The 24,757-nt window shown below is 41.4% G+C and overlaps 1 protein-coding gene across 1 annotated transcript in view; it reads left to right on the top strand.

Annotated features, from left to right (window-relative positions):
* Window positions 1-16,005, top strand: part of LOC306826350 (contactin-associated protein-like 4) — a 106,927-nt gene extending 90,922 nt beyond the window's left edge. The window contains exons 19-24 of the mRNA XM_079347608.1: window positions 1,412-1,636; window positions 3,042-3,175; window positions 7,914-8,001; window positions 10,848-11,066; window positions 12,180-12,251; window positions 13,224-16,005. Of these exons, the coding sequence (XP_079203734.1) occupies window positions 1,412-1,636; window positions 3,042-3,175; window positions 7,914-8,001; window positions 10,848-11,066; window positions 12,180-12,251; window positions 13,224-13,420 (935 nt within the window). The 3' untranslated portion in view covers window positions 13,421-16,005. The remainder of the gene's footprint in view (window positions 1-1,411; window positions 1,637-3,041; window positions 3,176-7,913; window positions 8,002-10,847; window positions 11,067-12,179; window positions 12,252-13,223) is intronic.
* The last annotated feature ends 8,752 nt before the right edge of the window (window positions 16,006-24,757 follow it).

Genomic DNA, 24,757 nt, shown 5'->3' with positions numbered 1-24,757 from the left:
AAGCTTTCATGCAAATACAGTCTGTTTGATGTGCTGGAGTCTGTGCAAGTCTGCCGTTTGATGTTCAAATTCCCCGCACTAATAATGCATCATCACAGTGAACTCTGTGTCCCGGTGCAGGAACCTAAGTGAGTTTAGCATTTTTAGGGGATGACTCTCTGTCTGCCCTCTTCTTTACCACCGCCGGTATCTCCTCTCATATCTGCATCTACGTCAGCAAGCGGAGGCCCTGAAGGGGAATATTAATCCTCTTTGTGAATATTTGATTGGTAAAGCTGTGTTTAAAGTTGTCAGGAAGCGGTTGTGAACTTCTCCGTCATCGGTGTTAAGGTGGTTTCTAGCCTTATGTGGTACAGCCAGAGATCTTCAGATGCTTCGTATGGATCCAAACATCCCTGAGTGATTCATTCTTATATCGAAACAGAATAAAAATGTTGCTGTAAATATATGTATTTTGCCCCTGGAGAGAAACAATTATTGTCTTCCTGGTTGCATCGAACAGTTGCTCTTCTGGAGGAAAAAAAGAAACTAAAGAGATGCTGCAAAGTAAAACAAATGGTGTTCATGCATAAAAAAGTCAATGTTGTGCACATCAATGAGATTTATCAATAAAACTAAACCGAGGTAATAAAGGTTTCTGTGCTGCTGGGATTCATAGCCATGCAAACATCAATCTTTTCTTGTTTCTGTTTTTTTAAATATTCAATGAATAGATGAAGTGAATGAAAAACTTTATTGCTCCTCTGGGAATTTGTCATGAAACACGACAGAAACGTTTACAGGACAGCAAGAAAGAATGAAAGCACATAAAACACATTTAAGTGACTAAACGAGGGATTTCAGTAGCAAGTTAAATAAAGTGCATTCTGCATAATCACAGCTTATTAAGCAGCTGGATTCAGTGGATTTATAATTATAAGAGTTGAACAGAATATTTATGAACACTTCCAATTATTATTTTCATAATCGAGCCAATGCAGTTTCACAGTGGCTGTGCATGCTCTGGGTTCTCTTTCTCCCATAGTCCAAAGACATGCTCGTTATGTCAATTAGTATGGCTGGTTGTCTGTATCTATATGTCAGCTCTGTGAGTGACAGTCCAGGATGTACCCCGCCTCTCGCCCAATGACAGCTGGTGATCAACTCCGGCCCCCGCAACCCAGAACGGGAAAAGTGGTATAGAAGAGAGATGGATGGATACAGAACTGTGGTCCTAGATTTAGAGCAGGTGGTCCACCTAAATTTCCCCCCAGATCAGCTTTTCCAGTCAAAGTGTCAAAGTGTCTCAGCTCACATCAGATAGCTCTGACAGGTGGTGCCAGCTGAGTGTGAGAAAGTATAGAAGAGATCCTTTTTTTCCTCCTTGTTGGCACTTTGCATGGCAGCACATTTTTCATCCTCTCCCCCCCAGACGTGTCGGCAAGCTTCAAGTCAGGGACCTCCGTCAGCTACACCTTCAAGGAGCCGTACGAGCTGAGCAGGAACAGCAGCGCTCTGCCGTCCTCCATCTACTCCGACACCACGCTGAGAGGAGAGAACGTCTCCCTGAGCTTCAGGACCAGCCAGAGTCCGGCTGTGCTGTTCTACGTCAGCTCCTACTACAGAGAGTACCTGGCCCTGCTCATCAACAAGCATGGTAAGGGAGGGGCTTTTATTTTGAAGAGGCTTGTTTTGTTTGGCTCTTGCTCAAGCTGGAGGCTCTCTCCTTCATATTTTTTTCACTTTTTAAAACCGCTCTCACCTTCCAGGTACTCGTACCTGCCGGTTGTTGCTCCTCATCATTTTGTTTAAATCTCGCCCTTCTTCAAAGCTTTTCACGTCTTCTTCTATCCATTTCTTATTCCCTTCACATCTTCACAGCCTCTCATCTTACATCTCCTCCCTTCTTCCTCCCATCCTGTCTCCTGCTCCTGATATCGACCTCTCCTCGTCTCCTCCTCATCTCCTGCTCTGCTCTGTCAGATCTCTCCTCTCTCTGATTCACCCCGTCAGTCTCTACCTCCTTGTAATCCGTCCAGCAGGACCGGCTATTAGTTTTTGTCTCCGGCCTGAAATAAAAAAAGAGACCTGAGGAGTGAAGCTGAGGGAGTGAACGTTTGCTGGGCTGTTAATGGGTGGCCGCTCTCTGTGCTGCGGAATAAAACAGCAGAAAACTTGCTGATGTGTTTTCATCAACTTTAGTGTGAAATAATTATGTTGTGAGTTTGACTTTTAAGAGAAGTCGGAGCCTCTTCACATCAAAACAAATCACATTTTCATCCTCTGGGAGTTTAATAAAATCAGCACTTTGCTGCTAGATTAGCTGCAAATGGACTTTTTGTGGTGTTAATGAGTCACAGAAAGCTGATGGACAGCGCGGCGTTAAGGTTTTCATGCTGGCCGACGAGTTGTCAGGTAAATGCTCTCAAACTGAAGAGTCCAATTAAATCCCAGAGAGCTTTCTCTTGTTCTGCTCCTTTTTAAAAAAATATTTTGTCCTCCCTCTGCTGTAGTTAAATCGCCTTAAACCAAACACAGAAACTCATTGTCAGTTTTTTTTAAAAACCTGATGAAGAATTCAGCTGTTTAAAGAACGGCGGCCAACACCAAATCATTATTACTTCACCTTTTTGTTAATTCAATAAGAGCATTTCAGGATTATTATTCGTAGTCTCTCCATTTAAAAGACTTTTTTGTATTTAAATCATTTCTTTTTGAAGGACAAGGTGTCGTTTATTATTCTCCTCCAGTGTCAAAAGCCCAAAGACATCGCAGGGTTTCTTTTAAGTCGGCTCATAATCCTGTGAATATTAGTAAAATTAATTAAAGTTGGACTTGTTATTGATAGGGATTTAAGTCATAATCCTCTTAATATGGGAGCTTTATTGACTCAGATACTCATCTCCCTGATTAATCACTGAAGTGAAAAATACATCTTTAAAAGATAAGTAAAGATTAGCCAAGACGACGTGGCTGTTTTTATAAGAGGAGGAAGTTTAAATGTTTGTGAAACTTTGTGTGTGTGTGTGTGTGTGTGTGTGTGTGTGTGTGTGTGTGTGTAGATAAGCTGGAGGTGAGATACAAGCTGGACAGCAGCAGAGAGGCTGAAGTGCTGAGGAGCAGAGTGAGGAGTCTGGCTAACGGACAGCTTCACACGGTTAACATCAGGAGACAGGCCGACTCTGTGACTGTGCAGGTAAGCTTCACATTCACTCTCCATGTTTATTAAGAGCATCACGTTCCTGAAGTTGAACGTTTTGGGTGAGTGTCTTTAAGTGTGCACGAAGATGACAAAAGATTTGTTAGCGCTAAAAGCTACATTTTCAAATGTGTGAGAGCAGAGTTTGATCTGTTTTAAAAATCACCCAGACTTCACACTTTACAGTAATCTGCTTTATAAAGTGATGCAGGCTCTGTTTGATTATTGAGTGTGTGTAACAGTATAAAAACACCTTCAGATCATCAACAGCTGTAGACGAGATAGATTGCAAAAACATCTTATCAAAGTTTGAGTAGCAAAATGTTGCCAACATATTTGAGTTAATTGGACGTTGTGCAGGATTTTGCCTGTTATATAACTAGTATTAAAAACAAGAGACAATCCAGTATGTGTAATGGGATTTGTGTTTTTGTTGCTGTGGTACTGAAACAGGTATTCATATATGATATATATGCTTTTTATTACTTTTTATTGTTGATGTAGGACAACAATGGATTGAGTCAGAAACAGGGAGAGAGAGAGAGAGAGAGAGAGAGAGAGAGTGGTGAACGACGTGCGAGAAAGGAGCAAACCCAGGCTGCCCGCTTGGAGGAGTTTTTTTATTATTATTTTTTATAAAAGAAACAAAATGCATGTACAGGACAAGATAAGACATGACGAAGAGGGTGCCAGAACTGATGTTAATGAAAAGTTACTCACAGGTGCTCAGTGTAACTCAAACAACAAATCTGTAAATGATTTCATCCTGAAAGAGAAAGTTTAATGATTTATCTTTGGGCTTTTCATTCCTTTATTTGAGAGACAGGACAGTGGATAAGAATCAAAATAAGGGAGAGAGAGATAGTAGTATGACATGAGGGAAAGGACATGCATTACATGGGGGCACAAAAGCCCCCCGGCACGGAGAAGGTCAGGAGAGGGAAGGAGAAAGTTAGAAGAGATAACATGCAGGAAAGGGAACAGGCTGTAAGTGAACGCAGCGTGTCAAATGCAACTCAAACATTTTGCATTCCCCCTTTTCTGACAATGAATCACTTAAAAAAAAAGATAATAATAAAAATCACACATCCAGTATGTGGGTGTTTCAATCAGTAAAAAAGTAGAGAACAAACTGAGATACTGCTGTGTTTCTCCTCTGTGTAATAAAGCCACAGTTATGATCTACGGCAGGGCAGCGGGGACAAACTACACATTAGCAGAGCCTCAGATGAAATATGAAGCTTCTTAATCGTATCTGAATCTACTGATGTCTTATCTTGTTAGCCGCAGCCTCCTATGATGTATGAGGGTTAACTTCATCTAACCAGGAGCCGGCAGCATGACTGTGTTTATAATTATCCTCGGACTGAGATGAAATACAAGGTGACCCGGGCTCGCGTGGGCTCCAGACTTACTGTGTGTTGAGGGGTCCGGTGAAATATGAGGGGCGTCTCATCTTGCCACTTTCCATCACCTTGAATCATTACATTGCTGGAAACATACTCCGGGGACATCCGGCGAACACACACGTGAGTTTCAGCGCGGGTTCCTGATGGCCAGCAGGCTGCGGCCTCCACACAGGTCACACCCGTCCACAGAGTCCCGTCCTCTTCCTTCCCCCCCTGGGCCGATGTCCTGCTGAAAAATGAATCACTCCAGGCTACCGAAAACGGCGTCCTCTGTTTTTTTTTTTTTTTTAATCAGAGAGGACAGAGAGCAGTATTTTCCTCTGAGGGTTTCCTGTTGGTTTCCCAGCATGCTCCACTTATTCCATCCTGCTCAGGCTGTGAAGATAGCTGCGTACGTACTATGATACTAAAATGATCAGACCGATAACGGGCCCAATGCCGACCATACTCAACAAAGTCGGGTCATATTGAAGATCCTGCGGTGGGAGGTGTTAAGAATAATCAGATCTGCTCTGAGGACCGTCAGCACCCTCTTGATTTTAAATCCTACATGTTAAACCCGATCAGTATTTATGATCTGATCTCCTGCTGTGTGAGGACAGCTGAGTCTGTGTTTACGCTGTAAACTCTACGGCCCATGTTTCAAACATCTCCACATCTTTTATCCACAGTTTAACTTTTTTCTTTGTTTATTTTCAGTCATCAGAAACCATCACGATTCCTTCCTGCATGTCGTCTGCCATGTTTGGTCAAACTCCAGTGTAGCTGTACTGTACTGTACCTGTGCAGATGGCCATAAAAGTCTCATCTACAGCCGCGCCTGATCGTGAGGAATGTCACTACATTTCCAGTTATGGGAGACAGGAATCTGTGAATAGGTGGAGAGCAACACCTTGACCTTTAAAGAAACACACCACACTACGGGAACAATACTGTGTTATCGATGCTCATGTGTGGTCATGTGTGAGGTCTATCATCTCTGAGTGTGGGCCAGGCATGAGGACGTAACGTGGTCTTAACACGTGGTAAACATTCTCCATCAGCATCTACTCACTTAAAGCAGCTTGTCATAAAAAAAAACATGTCTCCTCTCTCTGGTATTGCGATTGAATAAAAGCTTCAGTACCAACTAAGAGCTTAAATCTGGCCAAGTATCTAAATCAATATTTTCTAATAATGGTGGGTGGATTGTCCTGACATTTTCCTCCTGCTGACTCTGCTGATCCTCCGACTTCTCCTCTACGATCAGCGGGTGACATTTGTTGTTCTTATTGAAAAATTTCCTCCAACTTATTGGATGAAGTGAGACGGACTTTGTTCCGATGCCACTCAAAGGATGAGCTGCAATAACGGGAGTATGTCTGACCTCTCGCCGAGCACCATGAGCAGCTAGCATGGCTAAAATAAGACTGAAGACTGTGTACAAGTGCATGCAAGTGTGCACAAACAAGACGCTAACCAAGACCTACTGCAGTGAACCTCTGCACAGACAAACTCCTGATCAGTCATTTCACAAGTTCACAGTTTCACTGGCTGATGTTTTTATCCAAAGTGACGGATATGACCAGTCAGGATTTAGACAGCAGGGACATTCACTGTATGTGAATAAGAGCCACGATCAGACACATGACAGGCAGTGCAGCAGGTGTAAACAAGTAGGTTTTTTCATCTTCACATCCTCAATATGATCAGCATCTCCAATAGTGTTTAGCAAAGGTGCTAATTAAAAGTTGGGTCCCTATAGTCAGAACCATTGGTCATTGGAACGTGTAAACACAACATTCAAACTGGGACGTCCTCCCGGGCTCATCGCCACGAGGAGTGCACACTCACTGCAGGAACGTGGTGTTTATATTTACTGCTTTTATTTGCACTGCAAACCACCGCCCACGAGGACAAGCTAACGGCCCGTGTTCGGACTGTCCAACAGAAAGCAGGCCAACTCTGCCTCCGTGAGTGAAAGCCTGCAAACACGAGGGTCACCCTCGTTTTGGATGGAGCCGCATCCGCTTCACTGTGATTGTATTTTCCTCTTCTTTGCCGCTACGACCACGTCTGTTATATTTGCAGATTTGAAGCGAGTCCAATTGTTCAGCAACACGTTTTCAGTTTCTCTACATTTATAAAACGCCTGTAACTGATGTCATGGGATAGATGTCTGATAACACGATGATGATGATGATGATGATGAAGAAGATTATTTAAGGAAAACAAAGGCAGCATTGACCTGCTTCCACCCTTGTGGTCAGTGTGGACTTGGTGGAGGAATTCAAGAACACCTGAGCTGCCTGTACTTCCAGAGGAGGTCGAGGTCACTTAACATCTGTGAAACGATGCTGAGGATGTTTTATGAGTCCGTGGTGACCAGTTCTATTCTGTTTGCTGTCGTGTGTTGGGTCGGAGCTGGACTCGCTGGTCGCGTCTCGGACAACGTGCTGGTCAAACACAGGAGCACATTCAGAGACAGACACCACAGGAAGTCATTCCTGCCTGAAGCCATCAGACTGTGTAACGTTCCCTCTGAGTGTCAGAACATCTGTCTGCCCCTGGATTTATTTCACCCCCAGCACCTGAAAACTAACAAAGCCAGTCAGCTGCAATACTGAGACTGGTGTGCTATACCATTACAGTGTTTCTAATGTGCAAAAAAAACCCAGTACTCACGCTTGTACAGACAAAATGAGAAAAGTGATCAAATGTACTGCTCTGTCCAGAGAGGGGCGCCAAAAACAACTCAGACCAAAAAGTTCCTCACATACCCATCAAATCAATCTTTCACTCCGTGTCTAAATCAATAAGTCACAGGGGGATGTGAGGCTTAGTGCAGTGAAAAACATTGTTAATTGATTGCAAGCAGATGACCCTAACTGAGTGGTTTTATTAGTTTTAAAGCTTTGATGTTAAATGTCCTTTAAATGGTAAAGTAGTGTGTGAAACTTCTCTGCTCCAAGCGTCACTCCTCTGCAGGGTTTTTTTTTTTTTTTAATGAGGGCTGTTCTGCAGAGAACTTCACACTGAATGTTTTTCACTGAAAGCATGGACTTTTTCTCTCCCACCGAGCTGGGAAATGAAGCGTAAAGGGAAACACAGTTCTCAAAATTCAACTCTAATGATATATGTAGTGTGAAATTCTGATACCACCTCGGTTTTTGACGACTTTTGACTTTTTGCACGTTATTCTGAGTCATTTTTAAGACGCTTATTTATGTTCGAGGGGACTAATTAGGCTGCTAAAATTTAAACTCACATTAAGGGAGAGGAATATGCTCTTTTCTTTCTTTCTCTCTCTCTCTCTCTCTCTCTCTCTCTCTCTCTCTCTCTCTCAGATCGACAAAAACCCCAGGGAAGACTTCAACCTGACATCAGACGGAGAATTCAACGCTATCAAGTCGCTGGTGTTGGGCAAAGTGCACGGTAAGAGTGGAGACGGTGAGAGCAGAGACAAGGTCGTTTTACTTAAAGAGCACTCAGAGCAGCACTTATCAGAACAACAGCGCTGAGATGTTTGGACTCAGCCGACACTCAATATGTGGCCTCTTGTGAAGGAGTAAAGTAGTGAAATCTGATTTGAACTAAAAGAAAAAATGTAAATCAGTTGATCATGCGTAGTTCAATGAGCTGCAGAGAGAACTGTGCATCACAATGCGTCTGTTGTTGTGTAAGACTCTGACCTGAGGACCACAGGTAGGGTTCTGATTTGATGCTAATGTGGAGTGAATTATTCTGGATTACTCAAAGAGCAACTATTTCTCTCTGTTGACCTTTTAATTAAATGCATGGGGAGGCCATAGAGATGATAGAATAATCAACAAAACAAGCAAAAACAAACCAAAAGGGCAGCTGCAGAGTCGAGCAAAAAAAACAACAAATCACTAAAACAAAGAAGAAGAAGGATAAATGGAGCACTTTTCTATTCTGACTACTCAAAGTGCTTTTACACTCCATGTAACACCGACACATACCTTTCATACGCTGCCCGCAAAAGCATCGGGAGCAACTGGGAGTTAAGCGTCTTGCCCAAGGACACATGGGACGTGAGGCTGCAGGTGTTGGGGATCGAATCCCCGACCTTCCAGTTGAGAGACGACTGACTCTGACTGATCCACCCGACCTGGTGAAAGAAGCACATTCGGGTAAACTTTGATCAAAGTCGAACACATCGAAGACAGAAAAAAAACACCTGTATGAAGCAAAATCTCGATCATGTTGGTGTGTGAATGTTTGCTCTCTGTGTCAGTCTGTATGGCCTCAAGCTAAGAGAGAGAGAAACAGCTCGCATGCTGCAGGGCTCAAATAGTCCAGAAATGTTTTTTCACCAGGTATCGAATCAGCTACTGAAAAAAGCTTCATCAAAAACAAGCAAGGAAACTGCATCTTTACAAAGACCTGTTTTAACTGCAGGTGATTATTGAATTGCTCAGTCAGGTGTAGCTTAGAGTAACACGATGGTTTATGAGAACATGAGAACATTTTTTTGTATGTGGTTTCTGTTGGAAACATTTCAGCTCTTTGTCAATACTTTACACTTTTTATGAACCTTGTTCATGAAATGAAATCAACTGGTTGTTGCCGCCATGAAAAACTATCCTACACATTCAGTGGATCTCACAGGAGAATTATTATTATTTTACCTTCATTTAACAGAGATCTGGTCAGATGGTCTGAAGGAACTGCATACTTTAACCAACATCTGACCAGACATGATTTAAAATACTGTTAAAATCAGTTGAATTTCCTCAAAGACAGTCTCTTTACTCTGTTGTCTGTTTTGGTATAAAAGCTCCAGTACAGTGCAGGTCAGCTCGGTGTGTTTGAACCCCGTCATGTCAGCATGTGACCGGTGCTCCCGTCTGTCAAAGCAGAGGAGGCAGAGAGGCAGATCAGGACCTGAAAATCTGCAGGAAAGTGGATTTTCTGCCAACCCCGTCATCCATCAGCCTAACTAATGGAGCAGGAAGAAACAGAGAGAGAGCGAGCGAGAGAGAGAGAGAGAGAGAGAGAGGTGATGGAGTGAGGCGTGTTTCTGCTGAGAGGCGGCTGTAATGTTTCCATGCCGCTCTCATCAACATGCAGATGTGTTCTGCTAAAACCGCTGTCACCTCTCAGTCATCAGAGCAGACACTGATGCAGCTGTTTACAGCGCTGATGTCGCCTTTCACAGCTGCTGTTTACTCTGCTGTGAGGAGGAGGAGGAGGAGGAGAGCGATGAAGGGATTACAGTCAATGAAATGAACGGATCGAGGTGAGAGTGAAAAATCCATCTGGTGGAGTGATGGACGCAGACTGGAAGCTGAGTCACTGACAGCTTGTTGACTATAACGAGAGGGGCGAGCGTGTTTGTTTTCACGGAGGTGAGCGTTACTGATCCTGATTTGATGCCACGCCGTGTCCTGTGGTCTCATCGAACAAACAAATCTAACAAATAATCAGTACAGCGCTCAGCATAATGAATGAAGAACGCTCAAGTGGGCTTAATCAGTTCATTGATTGCCACCAAATGTTCCCACAGTGAGAGGCACATCAGAGTTAGTGAATGTACTGTCAGCTATCACAACACAATGACAAGCACAAACTAGAAAGTCCTACACACTCAAACATATTCTACTGTCGTGCTCTTTTGAATGCATGATGTGGACTTTGATCTTCTAGCTGACTTTGTCATAAGTGTGCATCCTCTATCTCCGTAAACACGCGTGCCATTTCCTCTACAGTATCTGCAAGAATGCCAAAAAGGTCTCAATACATTATCGAGCAATATAACAACCAATCCCTGGATCAATCAGCTACTACTGGGAATTAGTCGCCAGGAGCAATGGCCAGTTTTTCCCAATTTTGTTTGGATAACAGATAAAGCATACCCAGGCCTGGACTTCATCTGTCATCCTCCAATCGTTGTTTACAGTCTGATAAAGAACACGAGACTCAATAACATGTCTCTGTTTCTTAGAAAGACATTTAAGACTGAACAATTTACAAAAGAGATATTGAAATCCAATGTTGGATGATGTATCTTCAACATTTTTATTTTTTTTTTTTTCAATTCAAGGACCCAAAACAAGACTTTTAATAGAAGGATTAAATAAGAAGCAGGGCGATACAGTAGATCAGCATGTGTCCCCTTTGTCTTTTTACCTCTGTGTCAAATCTGCTGAACCAAAAAAACAGAGTTAAGATTGAGAAACCAGATTATTCTTTATATACAGATTTAAAAAGTAAAACATACTGGCCTCTCTTTTTATTCTAATGTTCTTTGTACACAGGTTCTGATGATTTGGATCCAGACTTGGCCCGCGTGGCTTCCCTCGGTTACACCGGCTGTCTCTCTGTGGTTAACTTTAACTCCATCAGCCCTCTGAAAGCCGCTCTGCTCCACCCGGACACCAGCCCCGTCATCATCACCGGACCTTTATTCCAGTCCAACTGTGGCTCCTCGGCTTCAGCCAATCCCTACGCAGCAGAGAACACACACCACCTGTCAGGTAACACAGAGAATATTAAAGACTCTGAGTATCCTCACTGTTAGGACAGAAACAATAAATGCAAATTCAACTTTCCTTTCCTTTTCCTGATGAGACGTAGGTGTCTCCTCAGGTCTTAAAGGTAAAGCACGCCTGCGACTCACCAGGTCTAAACGGGTTGAGCAGTAAAGAAGAGAACTCAATCAGTGCAGTTGAACGAATGATGCAGAGTTTTACTCTGGTTATGTAGCATGACAAGCGACACTGTTCTCAGCTCACTCTGACCTGCTGTGTTGTGCGCTGGTTTGAAAAAAAAAAAAAAGAAAAAACAGAAGAGGCATTAGTGAGAAAATTAGGCATAAAAAAACAAAAAGTTGATCTGGCTGCGCAAATGTTCTGATGCTGTTGTCGTCATGGAAACTGTAATTTATAGAACAGATGTAAAAAAAAAATAAAAAATAAAAAAAGTTAGAAGATGGCTCTTCAACACTGTGAAACACACTGAGAAAAACACTAAAAGGATTTTGATTTTAACTGGTAGCATTAAATAGGATTGCTGGTTGCCGGTTTAAATACCACGTGGTTTCCGTCTCTCCACTTTGTGGGGTAAATCTTTCTGAAGCAGAGCAGCGTAAACTTCCTTGGTCTTCTCCTAAATTGCATGAAAGCTGCTTTTCCGATTCGCTCCAGGGTCATTAATACAGCGTACAGTACTCCCCCTTGTTTGTTGGAGACTAACGACAGTGTGATCAGCGCTTTAATTAATTTGGACCACACAGGAGGAACATTTCCTCTGGGATTTAATTTCCTCTGTGCTCGTTGTCATGCAGTTTGTGATGCTTTATTAGAGTCATTGGAGACCTGATGCAGGATTTTCCCCCCCGCCTCCTCTGAATGCTGATGCTCTCATCTTGTCTCTGGATTTTTCTGTTGTCTTTCTCTTTCTGAGCTAATTGGATTATCTGTTTGCTTATTAGCTTTTCAACTTGTTGTTTTTTTTTTTTAACCTCTTTTTCACAATTTGTATTTCTTCTTGGTCTGCTGCTGCTGCTTGGTGCATGTTGGTGTTTTGTCTTTCCCTGACTGTCTTCCTCCTCTCCCTCCAACGCTATCCTTTCTCCCTCTCTTTTGTAGACCATTCTGGTTCTGTGGGTTCAGGTGAGCCTTTAGTCAATGCCATCAGGACTGACTCAGCTCTGATCGGAGGTACCAAATCTTTTTTCTTTTAATCATATAATTCAAGGGCAACTTCTCTCCTTTTACCACCAAATGTATGTTTTTTAAAGTCATTATTGCTTTTGAGTCTTCAATTGACTGCAATGAAGAAGTGCCTTAAATGTGGGTCCTCTCTAATGGCCAGCAGGGGGCGACTTCCTTAGTCGCAAATAGAAGCGGAGTTGTACAGAAGTCCCGACATCTCACATGCATTATTCTTTCAGTACAAAGTGTCTTGATGAGTTTGTCTCATGTCCAGTCTTAAAACAGCAGGATGTACATGTTTTCACTGTGACATGGTAACACGGACGCTTCACCTCGGCTCGGGTGAGAAAAGTTCAGCACAAATGTTGAACTCCAAGAAAGCGTGAAAGGCAAGAGTCCATTTAAAACTCATTTGAAAACTTTGTTGCACTGCCAGCACAGATTGATTCAAAGTGAAGTCTGCAAAGGTTCAATCTATAATCTTGTAGATAGAAAAGGGGAGACACAGACAAGTCATTTCAAACTGTCCATTAAACTGGCATGACTGTGTCTCAGTGCACAACGGACACATTACCTAATTAGAACATTTGCATGGAGGACTATAGCTGATGAGAAAACTTTTTTGCAGCTATCGTAAAAAGTGAGGGGTCTTTATATTATAATGTAGAATAAATTGATTTCAGGTGTATTTTTGAAATAGCAATGAGATGAAACTTGCCCTCATATCCTCGAATGAGCTCAGCAGGGCAGAAATGTCCGATAGATATGGAAAGATTTTAAATGAGTTTAATATACTTTGAAAGATCATGGAAACATTAGGAAATTAAACTGCGGTACAGCGGGAGAATGAATTGGAATAGATCTTGTCTGATTGTAGAGGAGCCTCTTCAAGTCTTTAAATATTGAATAAAAAAAAAAAAAAAAGTTTATTATCTGCTCTGTCATCCTCTCACATTGTGTCCCTCCTCTCCCTCACAGGTGTCATAGCGCTGGTGATCTTCGTCATTGTGAGCGGCCTGGTGGTAACCGCCAGATTCCTGTACAGGAGAAAAGAGACATATCGAAACCAGGAAGTGAAAGGAGTGAAACAGGAGGACAGTCAGGATTTCCCTTTCAACAACCAGACTGACTCACAGAACGCCTCCTGTGAACACCCAAAGGAGTATTTCATTTAACTGATTGAACAGATGGATCGGTGTCTTTTACAGCAAGAGGCTGCAGACAGGAAGCGTCCTGCCTCACCTCTGGACTTGAACTGCGCTCAGAGCCAATCAGAGACTTCGCTGCTGCCAGGACAAAAAAAAAAAAAAAAAAAAAAGAACTTTTCACACATCGTGGTGGTCGTTCTGTTGCTTTACTGTAAAGTTGTAAATACAAACAAGCAACAGTGTTGGATCTTAGTTTCAAATGTAAATTATTTCAAATGTTCAAGTGATGTCTTTGCAACAACTTCTGGCTGATGTCACTTTGTTATACTGAAATGTTGGAACCAATCAGTGTTTGTTTTTTTTTCAGTATAAAAAATGTAAAGCTGCACTCTGGTGTAGTTTGATAAGAGGTAGAAATGAGGGAACTTGAAGTCTTGAAGTCTTGTTTCTATCCCCTTAAATTGTTTCTGCTGATCTTTTAAGGGGTCACAAGAACCCTCGAGGGGTTAACTTTGTGATGTCTCCGAACTGAGCGTTATTTCACTTTGCACCATCCATTTCTCTGCCCCTCTAATTCATCACATGATTAGACCTTTGACTTGAAAATTTCCGCAGTAAGTACACAGACTGAAGTGAGAGAAAATCCCTTTTAAAAACACAAAAATGAGCCCGTATTCTTGTGATTAGTTTAGTGAGTCGCGTAGATAAATTGTTAGATGCTCATCCTGAAATATTGTAAATTGGCTGCGATCAGTATTTTGAAGGTGAAAGACTATTGGAAAGATGATGTTAAAGGGACGCCAGGTAGCCAAGGAGTTTTGAACATGAGACTGTGGTCCTCGTCACAGCGGCTCTGGGTTCAGGTCCGACCCCGGCGACTTTTGTAACTTGAGATCTCGTCTCCCAGGTGGCCAAAAAAAAACAACAAAAAAAAAACGACTCCTGCCTTGTAATTTCTAAATGTGTAAATAAGCAAAAGTTGCTGACTAAATCAAATTGACGATGGCGTGTATATGTGATGAAGTGTTGAAGATTTCTGTCCAGGATACTTTTTTTATAGTTCCGCTGAAATGGGCTCTTCTAATGTGTCATAACCACAGAAATAACTCTCATATGAGGAGAGTCTTTCGAGTAAGATTTCTGTGTTTGTCATGGTTCAGATAATCCCAGTAACTTTGGTCATGTTAAATGAAATCTTAGTCAGAAGTCTGGATGTCTCATAACCATCTTTTATGAATGACTGAGATGTCTGAGCTATAAATAAGGCAGTGAAGTACTCACAGGGTCATACAGTTTATTTTGTTTTTATATATAAACGCGGTGGTATTCTCAGTTCCATTCATAAACTTTGATCATTTCTAGACTTCCTTATTCCATACTTCTAAATGTGTGGGTCCCCCCCTGAGAAGCCTTTATCCTCCACTTCACTTCACTTCACTTCCTCTTGCTGCGCCCACTTAAAAGTTTTCTCCTCCCTGATGTTTGCCGCCTGCCGGCATCTTCTGTAGGGTAAAGCTTTTAATGCTGACGGCAGCACAGACTCGGTAACAGTGAGGCCGTCTGTCACCTCGCTCAATGCATGCAGAGACAGTTAATGTGTTTTTCAAATGCTAATCTGCTGCAGTCTGACAGGTGCATTGTGGCTGGCTGGAAAGGAAAAAAAAAAAGATGATCGAAATGAGAGGGACTTTATACAAGCGACAGTGATGGACTGAGAACAGCAAATCTCATATTAAGAAAGAAAATAAAGCAAAGCCTCCCGTGTGTAAAGCTGATAGAGGGAGGATGAGAAGCACAAAGGAGGATTGGCAGCTGCTGTTTATCAAACACACACCACAGTTTCTCTGCGAGACCCCAAAGCACAGATGAGATTTTAATGACAAAAGTTGATCAAACTCTGAAGTGAGGCTTTAAACGTAACCCATGTCGGGGGCTTTAACCCCCATAACATGAGATAAACACTTGTTCTTCTCCTGCTGTGTTTCTGTCGCTGGTTTTAACAGGCACTTTCTTCGGCATCAATTCTGCAGAAGCCGCTCTGCACTCGTAGCTCTTAAACTGAATCAGGTTTCTGAAGTGCTCAAGAGACAAACCCAACTTGTTCAAGTTATCAAAGTTTAACACAAAGGGTTTGCTTGATATGTTAGGGGTTACGCTCCACAATAAGACGGCCAACAACAGCCTCCAATCTGACTCAATTAAAGGCAGGGGAGCTTATTTCCTCCGGATACAATTCAAATTGTCTTCAGTGCCTGACAGTTATTAATAATTCACGTGAATCTGTCAGCTGTTGTAAGAACTTCGGCCAATGTCTGCGCTCGGTCCACATGTTATGAACCAATCAGGCCTCTCTACCCCATGCATGCACGAGCCCACACTCTTCTGGACTAATGGCACGAGTGCATGTAAGTGAGGGGCGTGGCTTTAGAGGGAGTTTTTTTTTATTTTTAAATTCAACATGCTTTTGGCCATTTCAGGCCAAAAATATGCATTTATCTCTCAAATGAATTCCCAGTTTAATTACATTAATGCAGCTAATATCATATATTGTGTTGTTTCGACAAAATGTAGAAAATGTTTAAATGATGAAGTTGAATTAGGTTGCTCCCTTGAAACAGTAAAATGTTTGATCATGTCGTCTTTTGATAAAAACGTGCAGCCATTCTCATCATCCATTATTCATATAGAAACATCAGCTGCATCACAATGGTGTCATGTTGGGATCTGTGTGTCAGTGCATTTTCAGGTTGGGCTGGCTGGGGTTTGGTGGGTTTGAAGTGAAAAGAGAAAGGTTCTCAGTGTAACTATAATAATGTAATGCTACTCGGTATCGGTGAATAAAAGTGATATCAGTGAGTTTGAGTGACATTCCATGAAATATATATATCCAGAAGTTTTTAAAACATATTCTGGCTGTTTGTTACAGACAAATCCTGTTTGATGAAAATAAAAAAATGTTTTTTTTCAAAGACTAAGAGATTTGCATGTTTTTCATTCGGTTGGATACTTTGAGTGAAAACGATAGAAGACGATCGTGTTGGGTGAAACTGAGGAAGCTATAGGTGAACGGCTTTGTTCATTCACAAGAGAATACAGGAAAGTTATTATTCAGTGTGCCATGGAGTTTTGATTCATTTAACAATATAAGAAGGTTTAATAGCCGGTGCAGTCACATGTAGAATAACTGAATGTGGTCATGTGGTCTTTGACCCCGTGTGCACCTAGCGTTAGATTGTTTTCGATGGAGGAGAGATAGTTCGCCTGGAGAAAAAGCCCAGCGCCTAGCAACTTTTCTTTGTTGTGGTCGCTCCAGGCGCTCAAGTTGAAAATGTTTCAACTTTTTCAGAAAGATGGTGTTGACGCCTCCTTTGGCTCTTTCTAAATAATATCATAAATGATATTCCCTGTATTTTTGCGGCCTACAGATTGTGTCTTGTACCCACACCCTCTTTGCTCCATGTCGGATCAGTAAAAAGTGAAAGTGACGGAGCTGTGTTGGTCATACAGCGGCCATCATCAACACACTGTTGCCATAGCGACAGGATGGACATGCAGCACTTTTCTTCCCAGTGAACAAACGCTTCTTGTACGTGTCCACTTTCTTCTGATTGGCCAGCTCTTTGGAAGCCGCTCAGAGGGCAGAACGCAGCGGGGCTGCCAGGGGAGAAGAGAGCCTATGTAAGACGTAACTAGTTCACGATTAACTTATTATTAAAAACTAATAGTCTTCTTATTGGTGTAATTGTTGCTGTTTGGTAAATATGGGCGCTTCACTTTCCTGATAGCTGGTAATATTCTGCAAAGCAGAGATGAGGGAAATAAACTCTGCTGCTGCTGAAGCAGTCAAGATCAGAGGAGGTCAAAGTGATTCATCATGAAGAGCCGTTTAGCCTCTCTGACTTTATAAACACTCAAGACGCCTCGATGATACAAAATCATTCAGCTTCCACTGATCAGTGAACCCTGATGGACTCATACAAGTCTCCTCTTATTGACTGTGATTTGAGGCAAGACGCACAGCTCACAGGCTTACATGTATAATTCTTAGAAAAAAACAAATCTACTGCTAGATGAAATGTAGTGATGTTCTGTCAGTAAATATTATACATCAACCGTCTATAAAGCGACAGGAACAGCTTTTCTGTGTTTCTTCCCCTCTGTTCAGTTCATTGTCATCCGTCATGTTGGATGTTTGTTCCTGTGGTTCCTTATGTTTCCTCTGATTTGGATTTGCACTCTTGAATACCAAGTTTTGTTTTTACCTTTTTAGTTTAAATGAATATTTTTGTTCCTGCAATCGAGTCCTGCTCCCTGTTTTTCAACCGCTCGTCACATTTTGTCTCTTTTCTTGCAAAGAATCCAACGATGATGGGTGAAAGATTTGTCGTGAAACTTTCCAGTGTTTCTCAAACTTTCTACTAATGTCGTCAAATTTGCCAAAGATTTACTCCTGGTCGTTGTGTAAACCCATCCCCACCAGTATTATCATTCTAAGGCTGATAAGTTTGTAGGGACAAATGAGTTGGTGGCTGATTAGAAATGTTAACAGGTGTGTATGTAAGGAAGATAAAACACCCATTTCTGAGGCCAATTATGCGAGAGATGAAGAACGAGATAATTGCTGCAATGTTCCACATCTTCATAATTTCATTATCTCTGGCAAAAAGGTTTGGGCATTTGCACATGAAGCAGCCCTCCCCAGAATGTAATATTTAATGTGATCTACAGGAAAATATCCAGACAGGAGTCAAAGTCCGAGAGATTAAAAATCCATTAAATGTCAATAATTTAAAAAGTGCTAAATAGTAGGTAATTTAGCACAATGTGCTGCCCTGCGTCAGCTTTATTATTTAAATGTGGTCTGCTTAACAAAAAGTGACGATTGGTCGATAAACTCGCTGACTCTTCAGCACTCTCAGACCCCCTTTAGACTGGATCTCTTACAGCCACCCAGAAGGTTAGGGTGACATTTAGCAAAAGCTTTAAGACAGCTCCTGCAGGCATCAATCTGCCAAACTATCAGGGTTGTCAGAGATGAGATAGCAGCATGCACACAGAATTTATAAAATACCAGAGAAGCTCTTCTTTTTTATGGCATTCACTGATAAGAAAAATCAATGCAAGTGAATGACTTTCATTCAGATTCATCTTATCGAATCTAAAAGCTGCCGCACCAGGACAAGACGTGAGAGGTTTTTAGACTCTGACATGATTGATTGGTGGATCAGGCTGCATGCTTTAGAGTTTAACGCGTATTTAATGAAAATGTATATTAGCGTAGCAATAACTGCCTTCGGTTTTTTTTTAATATCTTCTTGAGGACCAAAACACGAGTGACCTGCTGTTACTGTAGAAATCACCCAGGACGCTCAGATCGCCGGAGACAAGCCTGCTCTCTGTCCCCTGAGTCAAAACGAAACAAGAAGAAGTTCAGTTTTTCTGGAGCAAACTCCCGGACAGTCTTATTTGTTTCAGAATGGAGGCTGAAGACGTACAAGTTTACGGCCTGTTTGTATGAATAAAAAAACGCTGCACTGTAACTTTTATGCATGCATTTATACTTTTATAAGTCTATGTTGGGTTGGGGGGCTGATGGGGTACTTTGGGCCTTGTCACCACCTGTCAGCAGAGTGTGGGCCTGTTAAAGGAGGCAATGTCATATTGGGTTGCACTTTTTTTTTTTGCTAACCCTTTAATTTGGGTTTTTGCCCTTTTTTATTGCATCTCTTCATTGATTTCTGTCGGTATACATGAATGATGTTTCAAGGCTGATATATTATCTTCTCACTGCCTTTGAAGGCTCTCACAAAGTGTTCCTCACTGTTTTACTTTACAGGCCTGCTGAGTAGCAGAACAGGAGTGTGTTACCTTAGACTTAGACTGAACTTTATTGATCCTTTTGGGATGACTCCCTCAAGGAAATTTAGGTTCCAGCAGCATATACAATAAAAATAAAAATAAAAATGTAGCAGGTAACAAAAAGTAACAATATAAAGAATAATATAGCATAAATAATAGAACACTCTTCCGTTGGAAAAAATATACAAAAAATATGCATGGAAGAAGCAAAATATACAAAAAAAAGGCAATGATTATTATTGCGATTATTGCACTTGGTTGAGATTATTATTGCACATACAAGTGAAAGTGTCCATGTGTTATTGCACAATGAGGGTAGAAGGAAAGACGCTCCAACTCCTACCCCTCTGTACCTGTATTTGCACAAACTGATTCCCTGGCATTGATCAAATTGCAGAGTGTAACATGCACTGAGCTCTCATGACCTTAGCAAACTTCAGCTTCAGATGTCCCAAAAAAAGATTTAAATATGTACACATCGACACAGCCGACTGCTCATATGAGCTGCATTAATGAAAGTGAATAACATTTCTCTTGTGTCTGTCAGATGCTGCAACTTTATCTGCCAGACAGACGATAAATGGTCAAAGAGATCAAACAGGACCACTGATGAAAGCTCTCTGTTTTGACTGGGGGGGGTCCTCTGTGTTGTCACCATCTTTTTATTCTCCTATCAGGCTGTGGGTAATTGCCCATCACCCCCTTCAGCTTGTAATCTGAGCGTCTGTTGAGCTTCTTGCTGAACAGTTTGAAGTCAAAGTTTATCCAACTAATTATCTGCCCACCTACAGCATGAAGCAGCCGCTCCCGTCTCTTTATTTCTTTCATCTAAGTTTAAAAAAAAAAAAAGATTATAGCAGGTTGTTGTCAAATGATAGACTGCCTTTTCTTTTTGTCGTTTTTAAATATATTTCAAACTACAACTTTTGTTCTTTTAGGCATGTTTGAAATAAAGACATCAATAAGTTCAGGCCGTAACTAGATCTGGTGTCTGTGCCCATAGAAGAGGTCATTTAATCCATTAACGCTTCAAATGTTGTCACATCTTTGACCTTAATAATGAATCAAGTACTAATACTGCTTTAAACCATTACATTCCCCCATAGACACAAAACTTGAATTACAGAGGTCATGAGTTGATGATCTAACATAAATCTGCCGTTGTTACAGAAGGGTTCAAGATAAGAGGGCTTCGGGTTTCCTTAAGCTGGCAGAAAAACCAGGCCTGATGAAACCCCCCTCTGATTCTATCAAAGTGAAAACTAAACACAAATAAGCAGCAAAAAAAGAAGGAGCAGGAGCCAATGAACAGAACGGGGAATGGACTGAGTAGAAGGTGACCAAATCTGAAATATCTTTTTAAACACACACACTCAACTGAGATATCAATTCATACAAAAACCACAGAAAGCCAACTAATAGCGTCAACTCTCCAGAGACACACAACCAACTCTGACGTCCCTATATCGCCTCCCAGCCCAGCTGATTATCATCAGTCATCAGCAGAGGGAGACCACCACAGGTGAAGTCAATATTATGCTCCTGATGAGCGAGGAAACTTGGGGCCGTATTCACAGAGTTTCCTGGAAGCTAAAAGTTGTCCCTAGTTTTTAAAATTTTGAAGAATATTCTTAGCATGAGGAATCAGTTCTAGATATGAACTCTGTCATTACCTCCTCTTTTTTGTTTTGTTTATATTTATATTATTTAAATTTTGACACTTTATTGTCTTTGTCTAATTTTAGTAAAGCTGCACTGTTGTTCATTTACTGGTCTGTGTGCTTTGAATTTCCCCCCCAAGGACAAATAAAGTTCTTTGTTGTTTTTTTTAATTTTTAATTTTCCGTCAAAGTAAAGACTAGAGCGTTGTAAAGATCTAAGTTAATCACAAAGCCCCTCGGGTGTAAAAAACTGTTAGGAGGACTTATAAGATGAAGAGTTTCTCAAGCTGAGGAGAAAATAGAGAAATGTTCTCAGAACAACACATGAAGTGTTTTTGACTCACAGTTGGGACAAAAAGGGATTTGTGCAATCCATTTACTTTTTTCAGCACAAAGTGAGACCTTCATGTTGAGTTTCTCTCCTTACTGTCACCTTCACATGCAGGTGCCTTCAATCACTAATTAAGACCATTTATCTATTAACACGTGAAGAAGCTGCTGCACGAGTGGGAATGTGATTTTAAACATATTGTAGGCTATATACTTGAGTAACATTTATAAAGGATCACGTTTATTTCATATAGTGTTCATAATTTCTAAAAAAAACTTGGATTAACCAATCACAACGTCTTTGAACATGTGTCATATATACCTAGATAGATAGATAGATACTTTATTGATCCCGAGGGAAATTCAGGACCTACCAACGGGGTCAAGCACGGCTCCACACAAACATAAAAGTTTCTGTCTCTTCCTCGCTCTGAGTTGTTCTGAAAATGTTCCCAAATCTCTCTTAAACTCAAAATCCTTGCTAGGATTTTTTCCCCTTGTAATAGAATTATTTTGGGCTAAATTCGGCGCTCTCTAAAGATTTGGGTCCAGACATTTCTTGACACCCCAAATCCCATCCAGTCTAATACCTCTGCTTAGTATTTGATCCCTTCCTAATAAGTCACTTTTATGGTATTTCCTTTTATTCTTGATTGTTTTTATTATTATTATTATTAGTAGTAGTAGTATTATTATTAGTAGTATTATTATTATTATTATTATTATTATTATTATTATCCATCTGATTAGATCAAGTTGATGTTGTGTACCCAGAATAATTATAAGACTGCCTTAAAGTTTCAGAATTCACCTTGAATCTTCTTCTTATATCATGGTTCTAATCAGTCTCTGGAGAGATGTAGAAATACCAGCAGAGGACACACACACACACACACACACACACACACACACACACACACACGTTTAGGTATTTATCCTTAAAGTCTTCATGTTCGCTCCGAAGTGTTTCCAGGGTTTCCTCTGTCTGCCTCTGCAGAGAGGAGCCAGTGCTCATTCTGATACGTATCACGGCAGAGCCAGCTTATAGCCCTGCTATCATAACAGCTGCCTACCTCTGCAAACTCTTATCAGTTAAGTGGGGAGCTGTAAGGAAGAGGGTGCAGGCCTTGAAATGGCAGAATCGAGAAAGCTTCTTCTTCTTCTTTTTTTTTTTTACATCACATTTCTTTGCTTTTCTCTTTCTGGGTTAGTGTAACGGACATTTTGTTCGAATCAGACCAACATGTAATCCTGAAACTCTGAAGCATTGAGGAATGTTGTGACTCATTTCTTCTTCTTCTTCTTGAGATGCTTTTTTCTGATACGGGCTTTACACCTAACCACTTCTCAAGATATTTTAAAGACAGAAAAAACAATATTACGAAGAATAAAATCAGGAAAGTTTTAGAGATGGGAGGCGATCCTGTGATAGTAGTTGTGTTGCGTAAGGGGGTCGTAATCATCCGTTTTAAGGCCATCTTGTTTTTTGATTTGACCTTTTTAGAAAGTGTCCGATCTTTAGATTTTCAAAAGTCTCCTTAAAGTTTTTTCCAAGTCTTCTCCTAGTGTCAGACTTTTCTTTATATATATATGTAAATGAGTTTATTTTCCTGCATGTGTTTGGGTGTGTATTTTTATATTACATTAAAGTTCTGGGGCCACGGGACAAAGACATTTGTTGCATCAAGAAAATTATTTTAATTGATTCAATGTTGTTGTTTTTTTGTTTTTATTGGATTCATTAATGAAATATGATAAACCAAACATACGATGCTTTCTATTCTTACGTTTTTACCTTCTGATGATTGTTGGCATAATCTGTGATTAAAGAGAGTCATCAGAGGCTTCAGTTCATAGTGGCGTACGTACATCTCTTCTTATCTGCAGATCTTTCTCTCCCATTTCTTCCACCTACATGTTGACATTTACACAGGAGTCACATTGGTGTTATATCTGACAATGTTCATCACACTTCCAATTCTACCTGCTTTTTCCACTGCAATATACCTTGGTTTATTATAACCACCAACTTCATTTGTTCCTTCTGTTGTTTGTCTTACCTCCTTTCTACGACTTTAATCGGCCATTTTCCTGCAGACTGAATATTAATGCACCTCGCCTGTTTAGTTGTGATAAAACCCAATGAGATGTGCTCAGAATTAAGATTCAGCTCTTCACTCTTGTGACTAAAATAAATAGTACATATATTGCACCTGACTGGACATGTTTGAGAATAGATAAAAACTCACTTAAGTGTAATCCATCCATCCATCCATCCATTTTCTGCCGCTTATCCGGGGCCGGGTCGCAGGGGCAGCAGTCTAAACAGAGACACCCAGACTTCCCTCACCCCAGACGCCTCCTCCAGCTCTTCCGGTGGGACCCCGAGGCGTTCCCAAGCCAGCCGAGAGACATAGTCTCTCCAGAGTGTCCTGGGTCTACCCCGAGGCCTCCTCCCGGAGGGACATGCCCGGAACACCTCCCTAGGGAGGCGTCCAGGGGGGCATCCGGACCAGATGCCCGAACCACCTCAACTGACTCCTCTCAATGTGAAGGAGTAACGACTCTACTCCGAGCTCCTCCCTGGTGACCGAGCTCCTCACCCTATCTCTAAGGGTGCGCCCAGCCACCCTACGGAGGAAGCCCATTTCGGCCGCTTGTACCCGGGATCTCGTTCTTTCGGTCATGACCCAAAGCTCAGGACCATAGGTGAGGGTAGGAACGAAGATCGACCGGTAAATCGAGAGCCTCGCCTTTTGGCTTAGCTCCTTCTTCACCACGATGAATGTTAAGTGTAACATACTTAAGTGTAATCATTATCCTGAAGTGCCAAACAATGAAGCAAGTTTCTTGCAACCTTTTTTTTTTTTGCCATCCACACAATGGGAAGAAACTTTTTCCTCGTGAGAAACTTGCTTTGCAATCAATTACTGTCAATATGTGAACAGAAAAAAAGAGCTTTACCAAAGTTTCTTCCAGCCCACAGTTGAGAAACTCTGACAAATAGTTGCTGTTACGGTGTGTCAGGATGATGTGAGTTGTCCATTAGTGTGGATGCCGTTTTAAACACTGGACTGTCCGGGAAAACAATTACAGATCTGGCACAAACTGACACAGGTATCATCTGGCATTTTTGCCCAATTTGGTAACCCACAGAAAAAATATGAAATGCTTGAGTAAGGAGAATTTCTTCGCTGAGGGAATCATTACAGCTGTGCGGGATATACAGTCTGAGTGGACACAACAGCCACTAAGAAATATCCCACAACACATCTCACAATTTATTCCCCTGCAGTTTGGAGGCATGAAAAATGTCTGCAGGTAATGAATTAAACATAGCAGCAGGTAAAAATATATTAGTGCTTACATGAGGGAGCATGAATAATGTATTTGCAAATAGATCTTTTTAAAACCAAGATAGGTTTTCTCGGCTCGTTTGTGTGTTCACACAGCTGACGGCTACACTTTAATTTCCCCACCGGGCACATTTGGCCCTGTTGAAACGAGTTTGCAG

Source organism: Symphodus melops (genome assembly GCF_947650265.1).
Source record: "Symphodus melops genome assembly, chromosome: 7".
In the NCBI taxonomy this organism is placed as follows: Eukaryota; Metazoa; Chordata; class Actinopteri; order Labriformes; family Labridae; genus Symphodus; species Symphodus melops.
Note: the sequence above shows the minus strand (reverse complement) of the source record. Positions and strands in the feature narration are given on the sequence as shown.